The 22,860-nt window shown below is 37.1% G+C and overlaps 1 protein-coding gene across 1 annotated transcript in view; it reads right to left on the bottom strand.

The window, feature by feature from the left end:
* Nucleotides 1-15,810: 15,810 nt before the first annotated feature.
* LOC139695189 (uncharacterized) overlaps nt 15,811-22,860 on the bottom strand; it is a 30,737-nt gene continuing 23,687 nt past the window's right edge. The window contains exons 14-18 of the mRNA XM_071593859.1: nt 22,745-22,778; nt 20,283-20,399; nt 20,153-20,187; nt 18,909-19,012; nt 15,811-16,277 (exon numbers count right to left, since the gene is read on the bottom strand). Of these exons, the coding sequence (XP_071449960.1) occupies nt 16,145-16,277; nt 18,909-19,012; nt 20,153-20,187; nt 20,283-20,399; nt 22,745-22,778 (423 nt within the window). The 3' untranslated portion in view covers nt 15,811-16,144. The remainder of the gene's footprint in view (nt 16,278-18,908; nt 19,013-20,152; nt 20,188-20,282; nt 20,400-22,744; nt 22,779-22,860) is intronic.

Below are 22,860 nucleotides of genomic sequence, written 5' to 3'. Positions count from 1 at the left end.
TCAATGAAAAAAATAAAGGGTTGACCGACATGGGCAAGAGGGTATTTGTAGTAATAAAAAAGATTATTTGTGATCAGAGTTTAACTTCAACAAGGTCTGATTTTGAAATTCATTGCCATTGTAGCTTTGTTATAGTGATATCATGGTTATGACTTATCCTACAGCTGCTTCTGAATCCTGATTGTTGCAGTATAACAGTGGTAAAAGCAAGCAATTGTAGCAGTCCCATGTGGACAATATTCGTGACAATGGTGGTGAAGATTTGGAATCAATAGGTTTGTAACGGTCTGTGAAGAATTTCCAATGAAATAGTGTTTTTAAATATGCAAATTTGTTATGGTAAATTTTGTTTTTAATCATCATAAAAGGTATTTTTTACAGAAACTGAGTTAGTGTCAGCTTATAAACTAATTGCTTCCAACATTTGTGATAAGTGTCAAATATTGGTGAAGGAAGGAATCAAATGAACATATCATTGGGAACATAACATTGAGAGATGTGGTAATCCAGGAGTAGTGCTGGACTGCTGACTGGGCCCGGGTTCCATTAGAAGTCATGCCTCTAAGGCACCCTCAGCTCCACCCAAGCTGTTTTTTTAGTATCAGTTCTACCTGGGATACTATAACTGCCACAGAGAAGGCCACTGACCCCCTCCCCCATTCCCTGATGTGTGAATTTAACATCCTGATCAAGCTTAGTATTGAGTGAACTCTACCATCACTAACCAAACAGACCTTTGGTTTGATTACTGTGATTTTTTTGAGATTTATATCACAGTGGTGCCTAGCATCCAAGTATACAGTGGTTTTTCATAATATGGCTTGATTATTCTTTTGTTTTTATAATTAATAGGTGTATCCCTATTTGATGTAATCCATTCTTTAACATTAAACATGTAAATAAAGACTTTTCCTATCTATTTGTAAACTACTGAAATGTTTTAAAAAAAGTTTTAAAAATGTTTAACAGGCAGCCGATTTTTTTACTGCCAGAAACCAGCTGCAACCGATATACCAAATGAAAAGAAAGGTAGGCAGGTGCCTGTGGCTGAAAATATGAATTTCAGCTCATTAAATTGATGCATAGCTTAATGTGTTAAATTATTCAAGCTGGAAAAATGGTAAATAAATACTAATGAGTTTATTGCAATGAAGTAACCATAGTGAAGAATCTGTTATTGAATGGCCCTTCTAAATGGTCCTTAAGACCCATGAAACCCAAACAGTCTCTATCACTTAATCATATGTAAATGTCCTAATTTCATTTGAACTTTATTTCCAATGTTTCTTCAAATTGGCAGTTGCTAGGTAAAAATTTTAATGTTCTCCAATCCTTTAAAGGCTTTTTCTCTACTCATTTTTTCACTTCAGTTTCTCGAGGTCCAAATTCTTAATCTTCAAACTGGATAATTGGATCTGAATGGAAAGGTGCAACAAAATATGAAGAGCATAGATTACATTTTGAAGTGCTCTAGTATTATCCACTCCTACTTTTAGTCATATTTTTTGTTTTGGCAAACAAGTTCCCAAACAAATTCCCATTAAATTAAGATTAAAATTTGTCCATTGGTATAAGATATTATCTAGTTCTGTACTGTTCATAGACAGTTTTCATCAACAGGTACCAGATACATTATAGTTGTTTTGATGTAGGATTCCATTCAAATCAAACCACCTACTTAATTATAATCTTCTTATTTTAAATGCCTTGGTATCTTATTTTCATTTGATTGCTACATTTTCCTGTTTTTTAACATGGGTCAATTAATTATATTAATCTACCAGTAAAGGTGATGAAAATTAGGATGAAAACCAGCTACCAAACAGTAAAGCGACAACTTCCTTGCCTCACCTAAATAAAAAACCCAGCATCCTACACTACATAAATCCCCTCTTCAATTCATGCATACCTCCTTATTCTATTGTCTACTATGCCTCTGCTATTACTACCCCTTCCTCGCCTAGCATTCTCCCCTCTATTAAAATTTTCAGCACCCCATTGCTAATCAAAAAGGTCTGAATCTACCTTTCCGGGCTGATTCCTACCAGCAATCCCCTCTCCTTTCCCATAATTCTTAGTACTTTCCAGTTAGTGGGCTAATAATATGCAGTTGGGAAATGCATTACAATCTTAATTCCTTATGTTTGTCAAACTAAGCAAATGAATTTTTATTAGGCTTTTAATATGAATCCCATTGATAGGTAAACAAAAATAATTTAAGAATATGACGTGATAAGTGATGTATGGATAGTAGTTGGTAAATTTAATTTTCTAGCAAAATCGAAAGAATACGTAATAGTTTTTCCATGTCATTGTGCAAGACAATAAATTATTCCCTCAACTTTTTGTGTAGATAAAAAATATTCTGTGAACATTTTTAAGTGTACTTAATTTGAATTTGGGTGAAAGCTGAAGAAACTTCATTGGAGATGCGGTAATATTATCCCTGAAATGTCAGGGACATGGGTTTTATCAAACTCGTGGAGTTTTCAGAAACAAGTTTGTGTGCTGCATTGTTTAAGAAGAAATTTTGACTTATTTAGTCGACACTTTTGTATTCTACAATTTTGAAACTAATAAAGGTTTTGAATATATTCTTGCATTAATGATTCTTGTGCACAATTTAAAAAAATAACTACTATGACTGCAGTAATAAAGAGCATGTGAAAGTTGCAACCAATGCAGAGGATAGAATTGCATACATCAACTGCATCATTGATACCCCGTTGAGATCAGGTTCTTGAGGAATAATTGGAAAATTCTATTATTAACTAGAATGCAATTGTTTTGGATCAAACAAAACTCTGTCATACTTCACAACTTGCAGATATCATTGAAATAAAAAAATTACATAAATTACTGATTATGAGCAGAGGGATATTGCAACCAGTTAAGGTTACCGCCAAATTTTTAATTTGGGCATTGTCTAATATTAATCTCGCTATTTTTTTAAATATTACCTCGTTAATATTTAAATACATAATGAAGTTTCAGCACATTCTATAAGAAATTGCTCGAAATAATCGGAGGGGTGCGTCATATTTTATATTAACTATGACCCAAGTTCGAACGAACCCCACTAGGCCATATACGAAATACACAATGCATTTCGTATTGCCACGTAAAAACTGAATTTCGAAATTATACGTTGGTGTCACTAGAGGGAAAATGATGTATTAGATGTGCTGGTATTTGAGGATGTTTCAACTAGTGAAGGCATGCGCCATCTGTTGGCTAAATTTATAACCAATCCGTTAATTAATTTTTTGCTTACTAATTTTCAGAAAATTGTCACTAGAGATTTTAACCGTAGGTTCAGCACGCCGCAGGAGATCAGGAAAATAATTAAATATTGAATATTTTTGTGTAAAGGACTGCCATTTTTTCCGGCGCCCCGCCGCCCGGCTGGATAATATTCCTCCTCACAATAATATTCAATATTTAATTGTTTTCCCGATCTCCCGCGGCGTCCTGAACCAACCGTCAAAATCTCTGGTGAACATTTTGTGCATATCAGCGAATCGAAAATATTTTGCGAAAAAAAAAATTTTCGGCTGCAAAAGTAATTCGTAGTAATACGCCCTATAGTCTCGCCCACACAATCCGCCTCTTATACCCCAGGCTACCGGGTTACTTGTTTAAATTGGGTTCAAAACTAGAATATGTTCTGCAAAACTACGGACTTAGCCGATTTTTTCTCAAAATCAACTCGAACTCGGCAAGACTCTCTCACCCGACGAATCCAAGGCATCTGCCTGCCTCGACGCCTCTCGCGCCTGGCGAGGGGCTCTGGACTTAGAATATTTTTCGCTGGGTGGACCCGGGACTTGAATATATTTTCTCGGGGAGGCTTAGCACCTCACATTGGGCCTCGCGGTACTCTGAGACGGCTCGTGAGCGGTTGGCCGTCGATGGAGCTACTCATTTTTGAAGCGTGAGCCGGTTCTTGGAAAACATTCGATGCCATGCTTTTCCTTATGTGATAGATCAATTAACTCTAATTATTGGACTTCGTTCAGTTCGGGGCATGACGTAATTTTTGACACGGTGCGAGCAAATGTAGCTCATAAGATTATTGTAATCACGAATTACACCTTAAAAACAAAAGGACAATTGTTCGGAGTGCATACAATGTTGCTATGCAGTATAGGATAAAATTACTTTTAAATAATTTGACAACATTTTAGGCCACCATCGTACGGATTAAGGTATTTTTTCATATTTTTCATATGCTACTCATGATACATTTTTTTAATACAGTAAAGCTGCTGCTGAACTATTTCATGCTGATAATTAATTGAAATAATGCCTCTTTCGCGGTTTTTTAGCTTTTAAAAAAATCAATTCTATAACAACTTGTTTCGAATAGATATTTGCGGGAAATGCCGACATTCCATTCAAGTTAAATTATCTACTTAATACTCTCTTTTAACTCGTCACAAATTGAATATCCCGCATTGGCGAATGTATGGCAGAGGGTGTAGATATATTCAACCTGCCATTATTTTTTGTAGATTATTGGAATTTATTTGCAGAAATCTGTACTTAAGCTAACAATTCAAATCAATATTTTCATAGTGTTAACTTCAGAAAAAATATCTATATTTTAGCCAAATTCCTGTATTGCTCTTTTCAATTCTTTAGTAACATATTAAGGCAAAAATCAGTTATTCAAAAGCTACCCAAAGAGAAGCAAAAAAATTAGACAACATTCATTATTGTTTCTTTCATCTTTATTACTCAAATACATTTGTTGAGATAAATGTGTATTAGAAATTGTAACAGTGTTCAAAAATATCCTTTTTTCAGCCAAAACATTTTACTGAAATACCCTCATAGCCACTATCCACCAAGTTAGCGGTGGAGGAGTTACAGTTTATTCCGAGGCCTCATTTAAGGCTGAAACCCAGATGAAGTGCACTTCTTTAGATGCTGACGGCACTGTCCAACTTGACAAGAGCAAGGATATAAACACCTTTGTTCCTTATTTTCTTCGGTGAGAAAGCTTGCTGATCAACCTTGATTCCCATGGATGCTCCTCTTCTCACCTAGCACAAGCATCCAATGGAAGACCTGTGGGAAAACAATTTAAATATGATTATGAATTTTAAGTTGTGGTTTTTTAAAACTACTTTTAGGATTTTTTAAGCAAAAATAGAAATACTTGTGTTCAAAAATAAAAAAATGGAAACTTTCACTTGAAATCAATACATATAACCAAACTGAAATATCAGAGATGTCAAGCTTTAATTAAAATGGAAATTAATTACATTCAAATGCAATTTTAGTGAAGCAGATACAATTCATCCGCGTAATTTATTGTAAATTATTTCATTAACAACTGCTGCTACTTAACTCAATTTCAACTATTCATTTGTCTAAAACTAATCGGTAGATCACCTTTAAATGAATATATCTCTGATAAAAAATGGTTAAGAATAGGTTGCTGAAGTGAATAACTTCAGATCATCACTCATAAATACCATGCAAGAAATTTGAGTAGTAGTAGTATATAGGGGAGGCGACCGACAGCTGAGGTCATTTGCGCCATTAGGGATGGACAGAAAAGGATGAAGGGTGCAGAGAAACGCGGCGTCGGCATTAGCCTACTCTTTACGAAAGGCGCCAAGGGGTCCACAGCTTATCGTCCTATCCGACGGACGGCGTACTCACTCAAAGTGCTCTGCACAAAACACCTCAAGTAGGGATTGAGATACCTCTGAAAAATACTCAACACCGCCGGGATTTGAAACCGGGCCCTCTGGGTGAAGACATTTGAATTTAAAATTCATTAATATGTTTGTGCATGTTGATCATACGAATTTTTTAAAGCATATTTCAAAGATTTCAAAATATTAAAATATTGTCACATGAATGTGGAAATAAGATTAAGTTAAAATAGCGATGTAATCCCTTCCCTTACAAGAAAATGGAGATGAGATGATACACTATAGTAGCTCGCAAACCCAACGCTAGATTTGAGCACACAGCCTCTGTGCTTTGATGGCGAGCGAGATACTAATTAGGGTGCAACCGTCGGGTACGAAGGAATAAACTGGAACAATTCAGATTGAATTTTTATCCACTTAACACGCGATAGAATCTCGAGTCCCTCCCTATTCCGAATCAATTCAAAGCGAGGAGTAGACCAGAAGGTAATCAGATCATAAATTGTGCAGCGTCTACAATGACGAAGTATTGGGACACCGCAAATCGAAATTTCAATGTGTGTGCATACAAAAATTGGAAGCCACCTTGGCCGTGATTGCAACCTAGTATTGCCGAGGATCGACAACATTTGTAATTTTAAGGGAGGTGACCGAAAGCCGACGTCATTAACGCCATTAGGGGTGGATGAGAAAGGGGGGAGGGTGGAGAGAAACCTCACGTCGGCGTTAGTCCACTCTAAAGGAAAGGTGCCAATGGGTCCGGAATTTAACGTCCCAAACGACGTACGGTGTGCTCACTCGAAGTGCTCTCCACGAAGCACCTTCATCGTACGGGTCGAGACACCACTGAAAATACCTGCCGCCTCTAGGATTCAAACTTGGACCCTCTGGATGGGAAGCCAGTACGTTACCCACCGCTCCATCCCGATCCCCAGTGATGATAATTATGGGACCATCTTAATATATCCCCTCGACAATAACAAACGACAATTGTGTCAAGCTGAGGATCGGATTTACCGTGTAATTCAACCCTTTGCCCAGTGTATGTAAATACGGATGCCAGCGAGAGAAAGCAATTTCAAAATCATTTCTGTAGGCTGACTACAGACATACCAACAAGCAACCTTCAATTCTGGAAAGTGGCACCAAGATCCAAATAATCGAAACCTGACAAGTAGAAACTTGATATACTGAACATGTTTATGAAGAAGTCTAATCCACCACTGTATATTTGCTCGTGGGCTTGTTTGAAAACGCCACTCACCTAGAGCTGCCCGTGATTTCGGATAATTTCTCCAGAGTGGCTCGACGATATGCCCTCGCGGGTTTCACGAACTCCGGGATAGCGATGAGTCCATCCGCCTCGATCGGCTGGCTCGTCCCGGCTCTCAAAGCGAACTGGTGGGACTAAATGCCCGTCAGCAAGTATGGGGGGGACTTTGAGGGGAAGGTGGGGGAGGCTAGGGGGGGTTTATTGAGACTTCGCTTAAGAGAGAGTGAAATCGAATTGGTGCGATGGAAAAGGAGGTGGGGGGAATTGTTAGCCCATCTCAATTCCGAAAGTGCGCATTCCGTGTATCTTCGCAGGGCTTTTCACTGGAGCGAACTGGAGTCGTGCAGTTAACCTCTCCCTTCCTCGCCGAAAGCTTGAGTGCTGAGTGTACGCAAAGCTGCCTCCAAGACCACCAGCCAACAATTCAATTGCGTGCTTCTCCAGGATTTCGCGCGCGTCATTAAACGAGCCATGGTGTGACCATTCAGTGAATCCAGACTTGGGTCCCATCATTAGTCCATGGCTATACAAATGACATGCCGTAACACTCATGTAAGTAAATGAGCCCAATGATGATGCTAATGCCTTGCGACCCGGAAAATAATTTGCCAGTTCCAATTAAATTGGCGATAAATTGCCTTAAGGAAAATTTCATCAAGAACTCGATAAAAAAAGTTTTCTTTGAGTTTATTACATAAGGGCATGGCAACTTGTACGTAACGGGGAGGGTGGGTTGAATGGAGGGTCAGAGGAGAGGGGGAGGGAGGTTTGAGGCACAGGTGAAGCAGCATTGCCAATCCCGCCTCGGAAGTGCGATGAGTCAACTGCGTCCCATCCGACGGACAAAGTGCAGAGCCCTGGGATGTCCTCGGGTAGCATTGGATTCCTCTTCGCGGTGACTCTATCATGTCTTTGGTTGCTCTCAATCCCCCTACCTTCAGGCGGGTAGGTGGATTGAGAATTCTCCCACAGTATCCCTGCCTATCGTCAGAGGCGACTAAGAAGGCGGGGAGACATACCCGAAAACTAACCCCTAGTAAGAAAGGGATACTTCCAAATAGTCTAACGGATTTAGTGTCTGCATACAGCCACACCATCCGGCCTGCGATCCACATGGGCGTTTGCAGCGCCTGGAGACCCGCAAGTGAGAGACGGGGATCCCGGAGGGTGAGCGCTCTGGTTCCCAACCCGGTTTTGAAAATCCGGTATGGACCAGGGAGGGGTAGGGTATTCCTCTTCGGCCCTGGATTTCGTGAAAACAGGTGTCCGGGGCCTATCCACTCCCACTCAATTGGCATTCGTCACGTTAATATATTTTGAAAGAAGATTGGAGGTGGGACCTCTTTTTTCCGAAATTCTTTCATTTGGTCCTCTAAAGTCATCGCTTCAAAAACCGAGCGTAACGTTTCTGAACATTCCAATGCATTATACGAGCAACGGAATGAAAAAAATCGTGCTTTATTCATTACAATACAATCAAAATCAGAATTCACAGTGTATTATCCAAGTACAAGGGAGAGCATACTGGTCTGAGTGTGAGAGCAGAGAAACCATTACGCTCTCGCATGCCCTTTGCCCACCCACTAGAATATATGGCAACAATTAATACACTTCATTATGGCTTGTTAATAAAAAATCGGATCAACCCTAGTTCAGCGTGACATTTCTTGTCGTATCAAAAGCGGCAGAGTTGAGATCAGAATATTGCTAGTCATTTTCGGTGAAACTGTGTACTTAATACTAGGCGAGGAGTCTGTATGTCTCGGCGCCATAACACAGTGCAACTACGATCATTATTTAGGCTGCCCCGAAGAACTTGGAGAGAACCGCACATTTATGGTTGCCGTTTCCATCGAAATTCTCCAGGAATGTGACCATTGAAGCCATTCCCCTACGTTGACAAGTTCAATTAGGCATTGTAGGCTTATCTCCATGTTTATTTATGCCGATATATTTAATCTAAATATCTAAATAGAAAATCTTTACTTCCTCCACGACACTGTACTGTTTTCTTAAGTAGAGAGAATTGATGACATTTGGTAATTACCTTAATTTATTAATATACCTTTTTCCCAAAGCATTTTATTTCATTCAATCTTTTTTATAGTGTAACCACCTTTCGAATATTCCTACAGGTTTATCGCCTTTTAATTTATCGAGGAGATCTAAAGTTATATTGCGGTGGAGGAAATAATTTGTACATCATTAATGCCGTGATTTTTTACCTAAGAGGCGCCCAGCCATCTTGAAGACTGTCGACGCATACTTTTCAGCCTGGGAGCAAACATTACGTAAACCTGACCGCTAGCATTGACGAAGAAATGGCACTGCGGTTGGATAATGTAATTCTGATCCCGTATCGTTCGTGGAAAAAATTAAATCTTAAATCCATCTTAAATACACTTGATCTCTCTCATTTTAGTGGCATGACCTCTCCTACCGCAGTCCGATGGGGGTAATAATACATTTCCACATCACTGCTAAAGAGACGTTCTTCCAATTTATGCAAGAGATTTAATCTATAATTTGACATTCGCTCCGTGGGTGATTTCCAGCCTAGCTGCTCTAATATTTCGGTTTCACCAATAAGTTTATCATAACGTTTTACATAACTAGCTCCTCTACGCTGCACGCGATCCAATTTGGCAATTAATGCAACTTCGTGAGAATCCCATATACTTGCAGCATATTCTAAATGAGGCCGAACCAGCGAAAGATACCGTTTCTCTTTGACATTTTCATCACATTGACCAAGAACTCTTCTAATGAACTTGAACTTAAAACTCCAAATAAATCCAAATTTTTTGTTAGCTTGTCCACATATGTTTCACCTAGGAGAGATCGTAAGTGAGGGTAACGCATAGATATTTAATCGAGTCTACGCATTCCACTTCTGTGATTTATGACTACCCACTTGCGATTTGAGATGGAAGGATAGCGGGGATTACTGGAGTAATAGCTATAGAGTAATTTAGGGCGGAGGGGACGAGAGCCTACGAGGGGTTGCCATAATATTGAATAAAAAGTTAGGACGGATCGTAGTCAACAAAGAGCAAGCAACGGATTAAGTTTTACCCGGGTAAATTGAAAGCAGAGCCAACAAACTCGGTCATTGTTCAGGTATATATGTCACCAAGCAATTATAAGGAGGAAGAAGTCGATAGGGTATACGATCAGTTAGAGGATATAATCGCGGATGTTCCTGGAGGGAAGTATTTTATAGTGATGGGGGATCAGGATGCCACAGTAGGCGAAGGAAAAGATGGTTATAAGATAGGCTATTACGGTTTAGGTAGGTGTAATCCTACCTAAACCGTAATAGCTAGTAAGTAGGGAGAAAGAAATTGAATTCTGCATGAGACAGGGGTTAGTCATCACCAACACTTAATTTAGAAACCCCAAAAGGTGTAAGTATACATGGAAAATGCTGCATTACTCTGAAAAGGTATCAGTTAATTATATTGCGGTTAGACAAAAATTTAGGAACAGCGTGATCAATTTGTGCAGGTTCCCGAGAGCGGATGCAGGCTTATCACAATTTAGTGGTTATGAAGTGCAGCTACCGATTCAAAAAGAAAAGGAAAGGTAGGCGGGTTAGGAAATGGAATTGAGATGCTTTAACTGGATTGATTGATTCTCCCTCTACAGGTATATCCCTTTCTCAGCATCATCCCCTCTTTTACCATCTCCAGCATCTGATTGCCTTTCATAATACACATCTCTCCTGAACCCACATGAACTGCTTTATTCCAACAGCCATCTTTCTGCCCCTATTATGCAAAGAACTTCAGTTTGTTTTCCCTTCCATTAATTTTATTTTTTCCAATCTTCTCCATGCACGTATCACAAAAGCCTCCCATCTATACCTATTCTCATGCCACAAAGACAAGTTAACAAGACATACAAAAGTATGCTCCACATTAAAGTTTCAACTAGTCGACTTTACACCTTTGCATCAAGTGCCTGTCATCAACTCTCACCTCTTAGTAATTGCTTATTTACCAATTGCATTTTTTTTAATGCACTTACAACTCTACCCGCACACTAAAACATTTCCCAAATAAATGAAATGTTTTACTAGTTTATTTCCTCCAGGCTTAATGTTTAACTTAGCTTTCCTATTTTCTTGAGAATCGCATCAGCTTCATTTTATAATGATTCATTCTCACCCCATTCCTACCACACTGATTCTCCAACGCGCTAAGGAATGATTGTAATCCTTTGGCTGATTGACCAACTAAGGCTTGATCATCCACAAATCTGATTTGAAGAGTTACCCAACTACTTTAATTCCATATCTTCCAATGCCATATATATTAAAATATGGTACTGGGCACTCTAGTCTCACTCCCACCTAAAACTGCACCCTCCATTTGCTATCTGAACCAGGGCAGTCTCCATATAAGTCATCTATCCTTCTTATCAACAATCTTTCATAAAACTTTATTAATTTAACCCAGTTCCTCGGTCAAATGACTCCTAAAAATACCCTGATCTATTAGATTACTGCCAATAATAACAATCAAAATATTAAACCAAATGTGGACGAACTACCTCTTGGCCATACTAGTTGTTCCAAACTCGGCATAAAAAAGTAATGTAACCCTGAGTAGACACTCCCTGTGTGCGAATCTTTATTTTAAAGAGATAATAATTCTTTGCATGCAAAATCTCACCCAAAATTCTCTACTGATAATATTAATAAAAAGGAGAAAATATCCTGTCCTATGAGGTTCATATGCAATTTTATGCTAAGAAATTCATCAGTAATCTTTCTTTCAGTGAACCATTATATATTCATTCAGTGAATCATTATATCATAAAATGATTGTGGCAATTTTAATTTCATGATTAAAAGAATCCTCATTTAAAAATCTTTGGGAAACCCTGGAATACACTAAGGTACTGTGGCTAACACAATAGGTACCTTCTACCAGTCTTGCATAGTCTTCACACTTAAGCGCAACTATGGAAGCTACCATCTTGCAGGAAGTGGAAGCTAGTTGATACTGCACCAGTTACACAACTGATAATACTATAATTTCCTGGAAAGTATATTTAGCCAACAGTCCACACCATTTTGCTCATTTGATATAATCAAACGAGCCAATAGTTTGAGAATTATAGAAATCATTAAAAACTTATCAAATGCCAACAAAGCTTTTTATTGGTGAACAAAAATTAAATCAATAATACTGAAAGGAGAAAAATCTTGAAATTTCTTTACCTTGGCACAGAATCACAACGTGCCATGAAATGAAATGAACTTAGCAAAATCATCCTACATGCCAGATTAAATTAGTCATCAAACCACAATAGTTTTTGATAAAAGTTACCGGTACACTATTTGGGAATGGTGTACATTTGACCCCAGGCCAGAGCATAAGCGCAACAAAAAATATATTTTCATTAGCCTCCCCTTCCAACAGGTTTCCTAAAAATCCATTCAAACTTCTCAACACCCAAAACTGAGCACCTTAACAGAGATGATTAGAAGGAAAGACATCTGACGTGACAAAAATTGGAAACCTCACAAATGATGTGCAAGACACCAGGACCATATATAAGATGGTCACATAAAATGGGGCATTAGAGACAAACAAAAAGGAAATACTTGCCACCTCTCCAACATTATGTTTTTATATAGTCATCAAATGAAAAAGTTGGGTATTCACTAAACACTTAAAAAAAAAAGAGAAGTGACATTCCCACACTCAAACCAGCACATGCACTTTCTCCCCTCAAACATTTGTTACTCTTAAAACAATTAACTGGTTTAGTCTACAAACTTTCTTCAAATGCTCACATACTGTTAACTCAATGTCAGGATCGCAGCAAGTACTGAAACATCGACAACGAGAATTTGGACATCTTGTCAACCCTTCAATGAAGGTTTTGCTTGTTCAGTGGGGTAATCACAATCACCCTATGAATATATGTTCATCTTGCATCAATCCAGATAAAGATTAAAGGATTCCAAGTACTTGGTAAAACTTACGTTTAACAGGTTTATCCAGCCATTGGACAAAAACCATTCAATCACTACACAGCTACGAACACACAGAGAAGTTAAAAACGACAACTTTTATTTGACATTTTCATGAGAATTAATTGCTAACCTCTAAGGGAGGGCAGGGCGAGTCATTGAAATGAAGGTGACCTCAGTGGTTGGGTGGCTATAAAGAGATTTAACTGAAGTACTTTCTTTGAGTACGATCATACAGAGAGCTTTTTTTACAACATCTTTGTACCATATATAATGATTAAATAAATGTCTCTTTTGCAACAATGTGGAATTGTTCCGGGATGAATAAGGTAAAAATAAACTTTTTAAATCCACATGAAAAATAAACATTAGCACATGCCTCGTTAAATTGTCACAAGGGTTGCTAGATAAGTGAAAATCACTGTCATTCCGCAGTAAAGGTTCAACCTTCACCTACCTCTGGGAAAGACCCGTCATAAAAATAGAGGGTCTCTTTCCCATAGAGAACAGGGAGCTCTGTAGTAAACAGGAGAAAAGAGAAAATTGAAAAAAAAGGATATCAAAATATGCAAAAGAAACTACAGGAACAGTAAATAGGAAAATGACAAGGAAACCATGGATTAACAATGAGATTACCAGGAAAACAGACAAAAGAAGGGAATAGAAAATGTAAACACAGGTAGGTGGAAGTTTGACTAGTGAAATCATAATCTTACGATGGGAACAAACAGTAAAAGAAGCATGGTGAAAGAAAAAGTGCAAGAATATGGAAAGTTTACAAAAGATTTATGAAATAAGTCGGCTATACCAGAAGGCAAAATTAATGTCAGGAATTAAAAAGGAAAAATCCGTGAAAACAGTCCAGAAGTCAATTTACACATGAAGTTGTCTTTTGCACCCAGCTAGTCAATATCTGGATCAACAATAAGAGGACGGAGAGCATGACATATGATCAATAGAGATGAGCATGGAATACAATCAGCATTATTATTATTATAGGTAATCCACCTGTTAAAGTAGGTTTTGGATGGACTTAAGCTGCCAAACAGTAGTGACAAATACTTTCACTCCTAATGAAACAACCAGACAGAGTCGTCTTTTCATTCCATCTAGCATCCCTATCCTATTCCTTCCCTTCCTCGCTTGCTAAACATTCTCGCCTCTATAACAGTCTTCAACACCCCATTGCTGATCAAAATGCTCTGCATCCATCTTCCCTGCCACTCTGAATTTCTCCCAACAAGCTCCTCTCCTCCCCCACCATGCCTAGCACTTCCTAGTATTCCTTTCTGCCCACTTCACGTTTTCTATCCCTCTCAACACCCTCATTTCAAAAACCTCCAGGGTACACCTATCATCCTGCTTCAATGACCATATTTCTGCACCATACAAAACTATACTCCATATCAAAGTTTCAGTGAGCCTACTCTTAACATTCTTACTTAACGACACTGTAATCAATTCCTTCCTAATCATGAGACTTCCTTGCCCAATGCAATTCTTTCCCAATGTCCCAACTACTTTGGACCAATTCATTCCAAAACACTAAGTTTTTTGCTTCTTAATGTAATGTTCAACTTAACTTTTCTCTTTCAGGAAAACTGGGTAACCTTAGTTTTATTTATATTTATTCTCACCTCAAATCCATTACCCTGACTTTCTAATTCACTCCCCAATGCTTGCAACCTCTTGACTGACTTGACTACCCAAAGCTTTAACATCAGCATACCCCATTTTATGAATTGCCCACAGACTTTCATGCCTATGTTCACTTCTTCCCATACATCTTTAATCATTTCCTCCACAAAAACGTTGACAACACAGGTGATAATGTACAACCCAGCCACCTTCCTCTTCCTAACACTCCCCATCAGAACTCTTCATCCACCCCCCTCCAACTCCCACTTGGGCAGTCTGACATGTACAGATTGTGGATTAGTCTCCTATCCCTCTAGTCCACTCCTATTTTCTACTATTTATTCATTAGTGTTTCCCAATTCACTCTGTCAAACACCTTTTTTAATTCTATGAATGGGCAAAACCTCCTGATTTTATTCCATGTTCCACTCTATTAGTGACCTCATTGCTGCAATGGCATCACACGTGCCTCTCCCCTTCCTGAACCCAGACTGATCATCCTTTAAGTAATCATTAGCTCTGCTCTCCATTCTCTTTTTAATGAACCTGAGGACCACTTTAGCTGCATGCCTGTTCAAACCCTGTACTGTATTCCCCACAATTTAGCCTTCACTTATTTTGGAAAAGGAACCAATACTAATCATAAAAAAAATTCTGGCCATATTCCTCTTTCATAAATGCTACACATTAGTCCATGAAAACTCTTCCTCCTATGTTTCCCTAATACCTTTAAGGAAATCAATAACAGAAAAGGCATGATTTATAATGCTAAGTTGCATTCCCTGCTATTTACACTCACTGGTAAAAAAACTTTTGCCTTGACAAGAGAGTTCACACAATATTCATTCGTAATGTGCAACCTGCAATCTTTAACTAAACAACCGGCAAAACAATTATTACACTGATTTTACAAATGAAATCACTGTACAGCAATTGAGCCAATTATTTCACCAAAAAGCCTTAAAGATTTTATTCATTCATCAATATACTTATTATTAGTAAATATATCCAATATACACTCATAGTTTGCCATGAAATGAGATATATACCAAAAAAAGAGCAGAGTAGAGGAAGGCTGACAAATATCCACTAACAATTTGAATTCAAGCATTTTTGTCCAAACAGAAGATGCTATTGGATGCATTAACATTGAAAATATTTCGTTTCCAAAACAGAATAGCCGGATAAAATTAAAATATATTTTTACATATATGTATTAAAATTTTCATTTATTCTCACCATTTACATACATATAACTTATCAATAAATTTTGTTTAAGTCTATACATAAAAATCAATTTTCAAGCACCTATTTTTATAATTTTCACTTTCATACATGTATACACATAATTCTTAGAAATATAGTTAATTCCTCAGCTCATACCTCACAACAATTCCCATACAAAATAGAAATTCCCTCACTCACATGGTAATTTGATTACAGAATAAAATGACTAAAAGAAATAATGTACATGCCCTGCTAATATGACCACTTATATTCAATTAATAAAAAACAATGAAAATAAAAGTAAGAGCTATAAAATAACAAGCTCCAAATAAACGATGATACCCTTGCATTTTAAAAAATGTTAAAATCAAAGTCACCACTCCCTACATCTGATACCATCCCAGCAAGGTATTTACCAGTGGTATTCAGTTGACTGCTGATGGCCGATTTCTTGGTGGTTGATGTTATTTCTTGTCTTGATGACCTAAAAATAAATAAATCAAAACTTAAATTTGGCTTAATTACTTAATCAACACACATGCTAATAAAGAAAAAACCCATTAAGTCTTAACAAAATTCAGATAAAGGTCCTTGGTTTAGTTGTGACACAAAAGAGTATCACATAAACCAAAACTAATTAATAATACATGACATGTATCTACGAGGAGTCCTAAAGATAAAAAATTTAACATTAAAACATTAGTCATTAATCCAGCATCTATATTTTCAAATGGCCATTTGTGCCATGAGGGAAGGTTGGAAGATGTGAAAAGAATGTGGCGAGTCTCAAATATAACAGTTGCACATGCATGAAATATAGCATTAATTTCTTGTGATAATAAGCTGGTCTACATTACTTTCAGATGAAATACAATTGAATATTGACTCTCAGAATTTATCAACATTGTTCAATGCATATGCTGTCCAATGTTATTCACACCAGATTTTAAACACTTGCAGAAAATACTAATCAGCATATTAGAATCTCACGAGTAAACAATGAAGAGCTGAAAAAAAATTCAAATTCAATTTTTTAAAATTCCATTCCTTTTTTAGGTCCCAAGTAACACTGACATTGCTATCCCTATTCTTCCCATTAGCCAGGTCAATTGGGGCAAGGGACACACTTAGTGACCAGCTTCCATCCTATCTCACAGCCAAGTAAAGATTGGTCTACCATTGTCGCTTTCAAATATGTTAGGAACAAGCTCTTCACAAGTGCTTAAAACTGACTGAACATTGCTGATGCTAGAAGGTAGACTTCAAAGATTTACAGCTTTTTGTCAACACCTCCCCTTGCACTCTATTTTGGAAGCACATGACATTCAAGACTACCACTTGATTATATACACTAGCAATTCACAATAACCTGATAAGAAAATAACCCCACAGCGCATATGAAGAACCATCTACAGCCAAAAAAACAGTAGATTAACCTCTTATTGACATTCAATATATGTTGGATGCATATCATGGCAAGTTAACATAAGCCTTCATGGACATGGGGTTATCCAACAATCCTCTTTCAAAGCAAACAAATAAAGCTAAAGCAAATGATGGCAACAGAGGTTTGGCAGATTTAGTAATGTGAACAACACAGATGTGGAGGTGGTATTTTTGGGGTACCCTGCCTACTTCATCTTAATTGGTACCTGCAAAATCACGTGCTAAGCTTTCCAATCCCCCAAAAAACACTGCCAAGCCTATTGGTCCAAAAGATAGATGAAAATGATAATACATTGCATTAAAGATGAGCATAACAGAGCACTGTTTTTAAAACCAAACTTTAAAGATATTTATAGTCTTGTATGGTGAGTTTAAGATTTGCAGCCGTAGTTCGTTCCTCCGAAAATCTACATTAAGCAGTACACTGCCATTAAAGTACAATATTTCCTTTGAGTATTAAAGACATTGGAACAGCTTAGCACATAAACCATGCAAAATTACCAGACAGCTTAGCACATAAACCATGCAAAATTACCAGATGTCAGTCCTATAATAATATTTGATTATTTATGTTTTTACATTGAAATAAGACAAAATTACGCACATGATTTTCAATTAGGAGTGAAGGAATGTTACTTTTAGATAGCACTTATGAGAGTAAAAAATTTGAAATAATCATTTCAAACTATTGAAACTGGCAATTTTGTTGGTTCAAGTATGGAATGTCTTTTACTTCAATATTTTGCACCAGCAGATGGAGCCCTCCAAGGGTGAAGGAGAATTCACTCGTGTAATATGCTGGATGCAGTGAAGGGGAGACCAATATTGCATATATAGTATAAAAATGTACCCCAAATGAATTATTCCATTTCAAGCATCATGCCCTTTGCGCACAATTTCTGCAAATGTGCAAAATATATTTGAAAGAGACTTTCAGAGAATTGCACAAAAGAAAACGCACACAGAAACATACAAACATTGGCAAATGCTACTTTAACCATTTAAATGAAAACATTTTCATGAAAACTTCCACACCACAATACAATTAACTTTTTTCTTATGAATAATATCATGAAAATTATAACAATTTTCCACAGACCTATGGCATGGTGCAAGAAAAAAGCCCCAAAATTTCAGAGTTTAAGAGGACGCCTCGGTAGCTTAAGTGGCTAAAGCACTCGACTGGATATTGAGGGATCTGGGTTCGAGTCCCAGTCAAGGCGAATGATTTTTACACTCTGAAATTGTTGCATTGAAATGGTGCAAGAGGCTTTTAGTAAGATCTCACCTCTTACTAAGCATTTCATTTTAGTCGGAAAATGGGCAATTCGCCTATCCTCTCCATGATGAATCTGTTATTTTAAATCAGCTCACAATTCAGAGTTTCCACAGTGTAAGACCAACAATTGGACCAGAAAATGAAGTCATTTCGTTGCAATGCATTAACAATTATGGTCTTAGTCAGCATGAATTTAGAACTTTCTAGTCGTATTTGTGCTATCAAGGACCCATTTACATATCATTGGAATGGGTTATAAGTGAAATACTATTCTTCAGCAAATAAAACAAATCCATACTCAGCCATGATAGGACTACAAGGTAAAATAAAGTGAAAATTTCATGATAAAACCAACAGCGACAAGAAATTAAGGGCATATTATGTACTTACTGCATATTTAAACTCACTCCCTCTGCTTTTTTATCTGTCTTGGCAGAGGAGATTCTTCCTTGGCTCCGCTTTCCACTCTGTTCTGATTGAGAACTTACATCTGCCTTCATAAGAAAAATTAATTACCAACACCATATACAGTAAATTCAAAGCTGTCAAAATTACTGCATAAGATACAGCTAATCATATAACAAAATGACTTGGATGAGTCAAAGTAAAATACAACTTAATACCAACTACCTTTCATATTAACTCTTGTATTTTTCCAAACAAAATTGATGATATTTCTAATTTTACCTATTAAATAGTGACATTTCTTGTTCATTTACTTTAATGTGATAACCATTATGTATTAAAGCTAATAACCCATTATTTTTAGTTTAAAACAGTAAGAGAATTTCTTACTAAGCACACAACTTCATTTCTAGGCACGTCATGCCGTGCAGATTGAAAAATGCTACCACTAGCTGTATTTAATAAATCCAAAACTTTTAACAGCCGTGAATATCACGTAAGTATTACAGAAGTAAGACGAAGAATAGCAATAGGTAGAGGCTTTCACAAGCATACGGGAATGGCTGGCAGGGCCGTTGAGTAAGGGGATTAAGAAAAGGCTCATTTAAACATTGACATGGTGCATAGTTGTCTAAGTCATGGAAACATGGTCACTGAAGCATGATGATAGACGTAGATTGGAGGCTTTCGAAATGTGGGTGTTGAGAAGGGTGGAGAAGGTGAAGTGGACTGAAAGGAAACAAATGAAGCACAAGGTATGGAGGAGAGGAGAGGGGATCCTTGGGAGAACTCTTAAGGAGGCAGGAAAAATGGATGAAAAGCATATTGATCGGCAGTGGGATGTTGAAGATTATGATATAGGGGAGAAGGTTAGGCAAAAAAGAGGACAGATATAGGACAAGGAGTTTGGATGGGATAAAAGTAGGAAGTACACAATGATGAAGATGGGCCTATTGTAAAGTAGAATGCTGGGTTTTTTTGGTAGTTGCATCCATCCGAAACCTACCTTAACCAGCAGTTTACGAAAAAATAATATATTAAGCTATTTTGATTTTCTGTAAATTACATATATGTGGGATGATACTATCAGTTTGAGTTTGAAAAGTTCTAAAGGCAAAGAAAAAGTTAAAAACAACATTCAATGAGACTCACTGGATAGACATGCCATTAGCAAGTAAGTAGAAAACAAATGAATGGTAATAAATTAAATTTTCGTAAGTGTAACTAACCTCAGAACCATTTCGTTGACTCCTGAATGGGACACCTAAGGGAGGAAGCCAAATATTACATTTTTTATCTATATTATCTCAATAAAAAGTCAATAAAAATATTGCAATCACATAATGTTCAAATATTTACCTGCGCTCTTGAAGTCATTTGGCCTCATTTCCTTTGAGGGATTGGCACCCTGTAATGGAAGCAGGCTCACATTTTTTCTCTTATTCAATGACTCACTTTTTTTATTCAGCAATGAATCTGAAATCATTATTTAAGTATCATAAAAGATTGATCCCTTTGGAAATGACAATTGCAAATGAATACTTGCATAAAATCATTTATAAAATATGAAGTAGTCAACATGTGCATAACAGGGTCGAAAAATTTTTCCTAAGTTGGTTTCAGTCTGTCACGGTAGAGCTTACTCCAAACTAAGCTATAAGGTTCATGAAATGCAAATATTTAATGTAAGGAATTAGTTCTATTCCTACATGTGGCTTCTGAAAAACTGTCATAAATCTAAAGGGTAAATTTATGTCGTGTGATATTTGCTCACTTAACTTCCATTCTAAATGTTTAGGCCTTAATGATCTCCCTAAAAAGCACTACTTGAATGCCGAGACTTATTTTGCTAGCGTTTTTCTTGCCTGTGATTAAACTTTAAAAATATCAAGCATGGCAAACAGCATCAAATTCTCTCTCTCAAGTAACTTCAAATTATTCCTAACCAAAATAACTGAACTATTGGAAATAATTCATAGTTCTGTACCATGTCCTCTACTAATCATAACCGGCAACAGATCAAAGTAGTAATTCATCCTTCCTCAGCAACCCACATTGATAATACTCTGACCAACATCGATTCAGGACTAATAGCAACTAAGGTTATTAAGTCCCATATCTCAGACCATTTCCCACTATTTTCCTCAATTGTAGCTCATTCAATTCACAATAATGTAACTCAAAATAAGAGGTGTTTCTCGGATTAAAATCTAATCAATTTTTATGAACTGTGAAATTCCCATGATTGGACTAGTGTTTATTGTACTCATTCATTTGATGAAGGCTTTAATTACTTTTGCTCCACCTATCTATATTCCCCCCCCCCTAATCCCTAGAAAGTTAAAGAAATTCTTCTGCATTAAAGAATAAGAAACCCTGGGTCACAGATGAAATACACTATCTATGAAGTTGCATGAAAAATGTAACTGCTTATTGAAAAAATAAAGTGGCTCTTAGTGATCAGCTAGAACACTCAGCCTAAAAAAACTATAGGTGCACCCTGCCAAATGCCAAAAAGTCTTTCAATAATTACAGGGTCTCAATTGTCAAAAATAAAAACTAAAAAAATCTGGAAAATTTTAAATAAATCAAAGCCTTCCAAAAATGTAAAACCTGATCTCAAATTGATAGATTCCAACATTAACATTCTTACTAATGGGTTGCATATGCCTTCTGAACCGAGTGACTTTTCTCTCTCCCAGCACACAGCTGTTAATCCTAATTTTCATAACATGGTCTAACCAATTTCTCCGGCCAGTTAATCATTATTTTTGTATCAATGCTCCGATGCTGAATTAAGGTGTATCATCAATTAACTAGGCAACAAGTTCATCTCGGGTTTAGACTGCATCCCAATCTTGACAACATCTTAATCTGCAGCACTTCTTTGACTTCTCCAAGGCTTTTGACCATGTTAACCATCACCTACTACTGTCGAAACTCACTAGCTTTGGCATAAGACATGTATGCTTTGATTGGATCAAGTCTCTTTAAGTGATAGACAACAATGAGTTTCCCTATACAAAAATGGGACGAGATACATATCACCTCCTAAACTTATCAAAATCAGGTGTCCCCCAGGGCTGTCCTGGGATCAGTTCTTTTCCTTTTGTACATTAATGACCCCCCAGGTAAATTAAATCCCATGCCTGCCATACTCCCAGTTCTCTATGCTGATTACACCAACGTTTGTGTCAGCCTATCGGTTCCGTCAATAACCTGCTGTCTACATCAATCCATGCTACACTTCTGCTAGTTGAGTATTCCATGCAACATCCATTTCTACAACAGCATTCAAGATTACCACACTTATAATACCAGAAGCTCTAAAAACCTGCACCAACCATTTATAAGAACTAAAAATGCAGCACTTGGGCCTACAAATATGGGCCTCATTCTTTTAATAAATTACATGACAATGTGAGGAATCTCAATAAAATCACATTAAAAAAAACTTAGTGAATATTTGTTAAAGCATATGTTCTACACTGTCGATGAATACTATACTATACTACTATAATTTGCATTCATATATTTTCCTTGACATGTCCTATATTTGCACAAAAATTCCTTTGGCAAAAATAAATTGATTGATTGATTCCTCGGCCACTTTACCAATTTCCATCAAATTCTAGTAATGAGATGCTAGGAATTTAGATTAGTATAAGTGTAAGGCATCACCTGGGATTTGAGCCCAGGACCCTCCAATCAGCAGCCAAATGCTGCACCCACTAGGCTACTGCCCATTTAATGCAAAATTCTGCCTGGCATAAAATCAAGAGAACAGCTCTATCAAGATTTTGGGACATCATAATACTCACTTTCACTTTTGCTGCCAACTGTAGAATTCTGGCTCTAAAAATAAAACAAAATATAGTTAATAAATTATTTTTAATCCTCTTACTGCTTCATTTACTACCACATGCACAACAACAAC

The sequence above is a fragment of the Hetaerina americana genome, unplaced genomic scaffold (genome assembly GCF_022747635.1).
Source record: "Hetaerina americana unplaced genomic scaffold, ioHetAmer1.1.p SCAF_6, whole genome shotgun sequence".
In the NCBI taxonomy this organism is placed as follows: Eukaryota; Metazoa; Arthropoda; class Insecta; order Odonata; family Calopterygidae; genus Hetaerina; species Hetaerina americana.
This window is presented reverse-complemented; position numbering and strand designations above follow the sequence as displayed.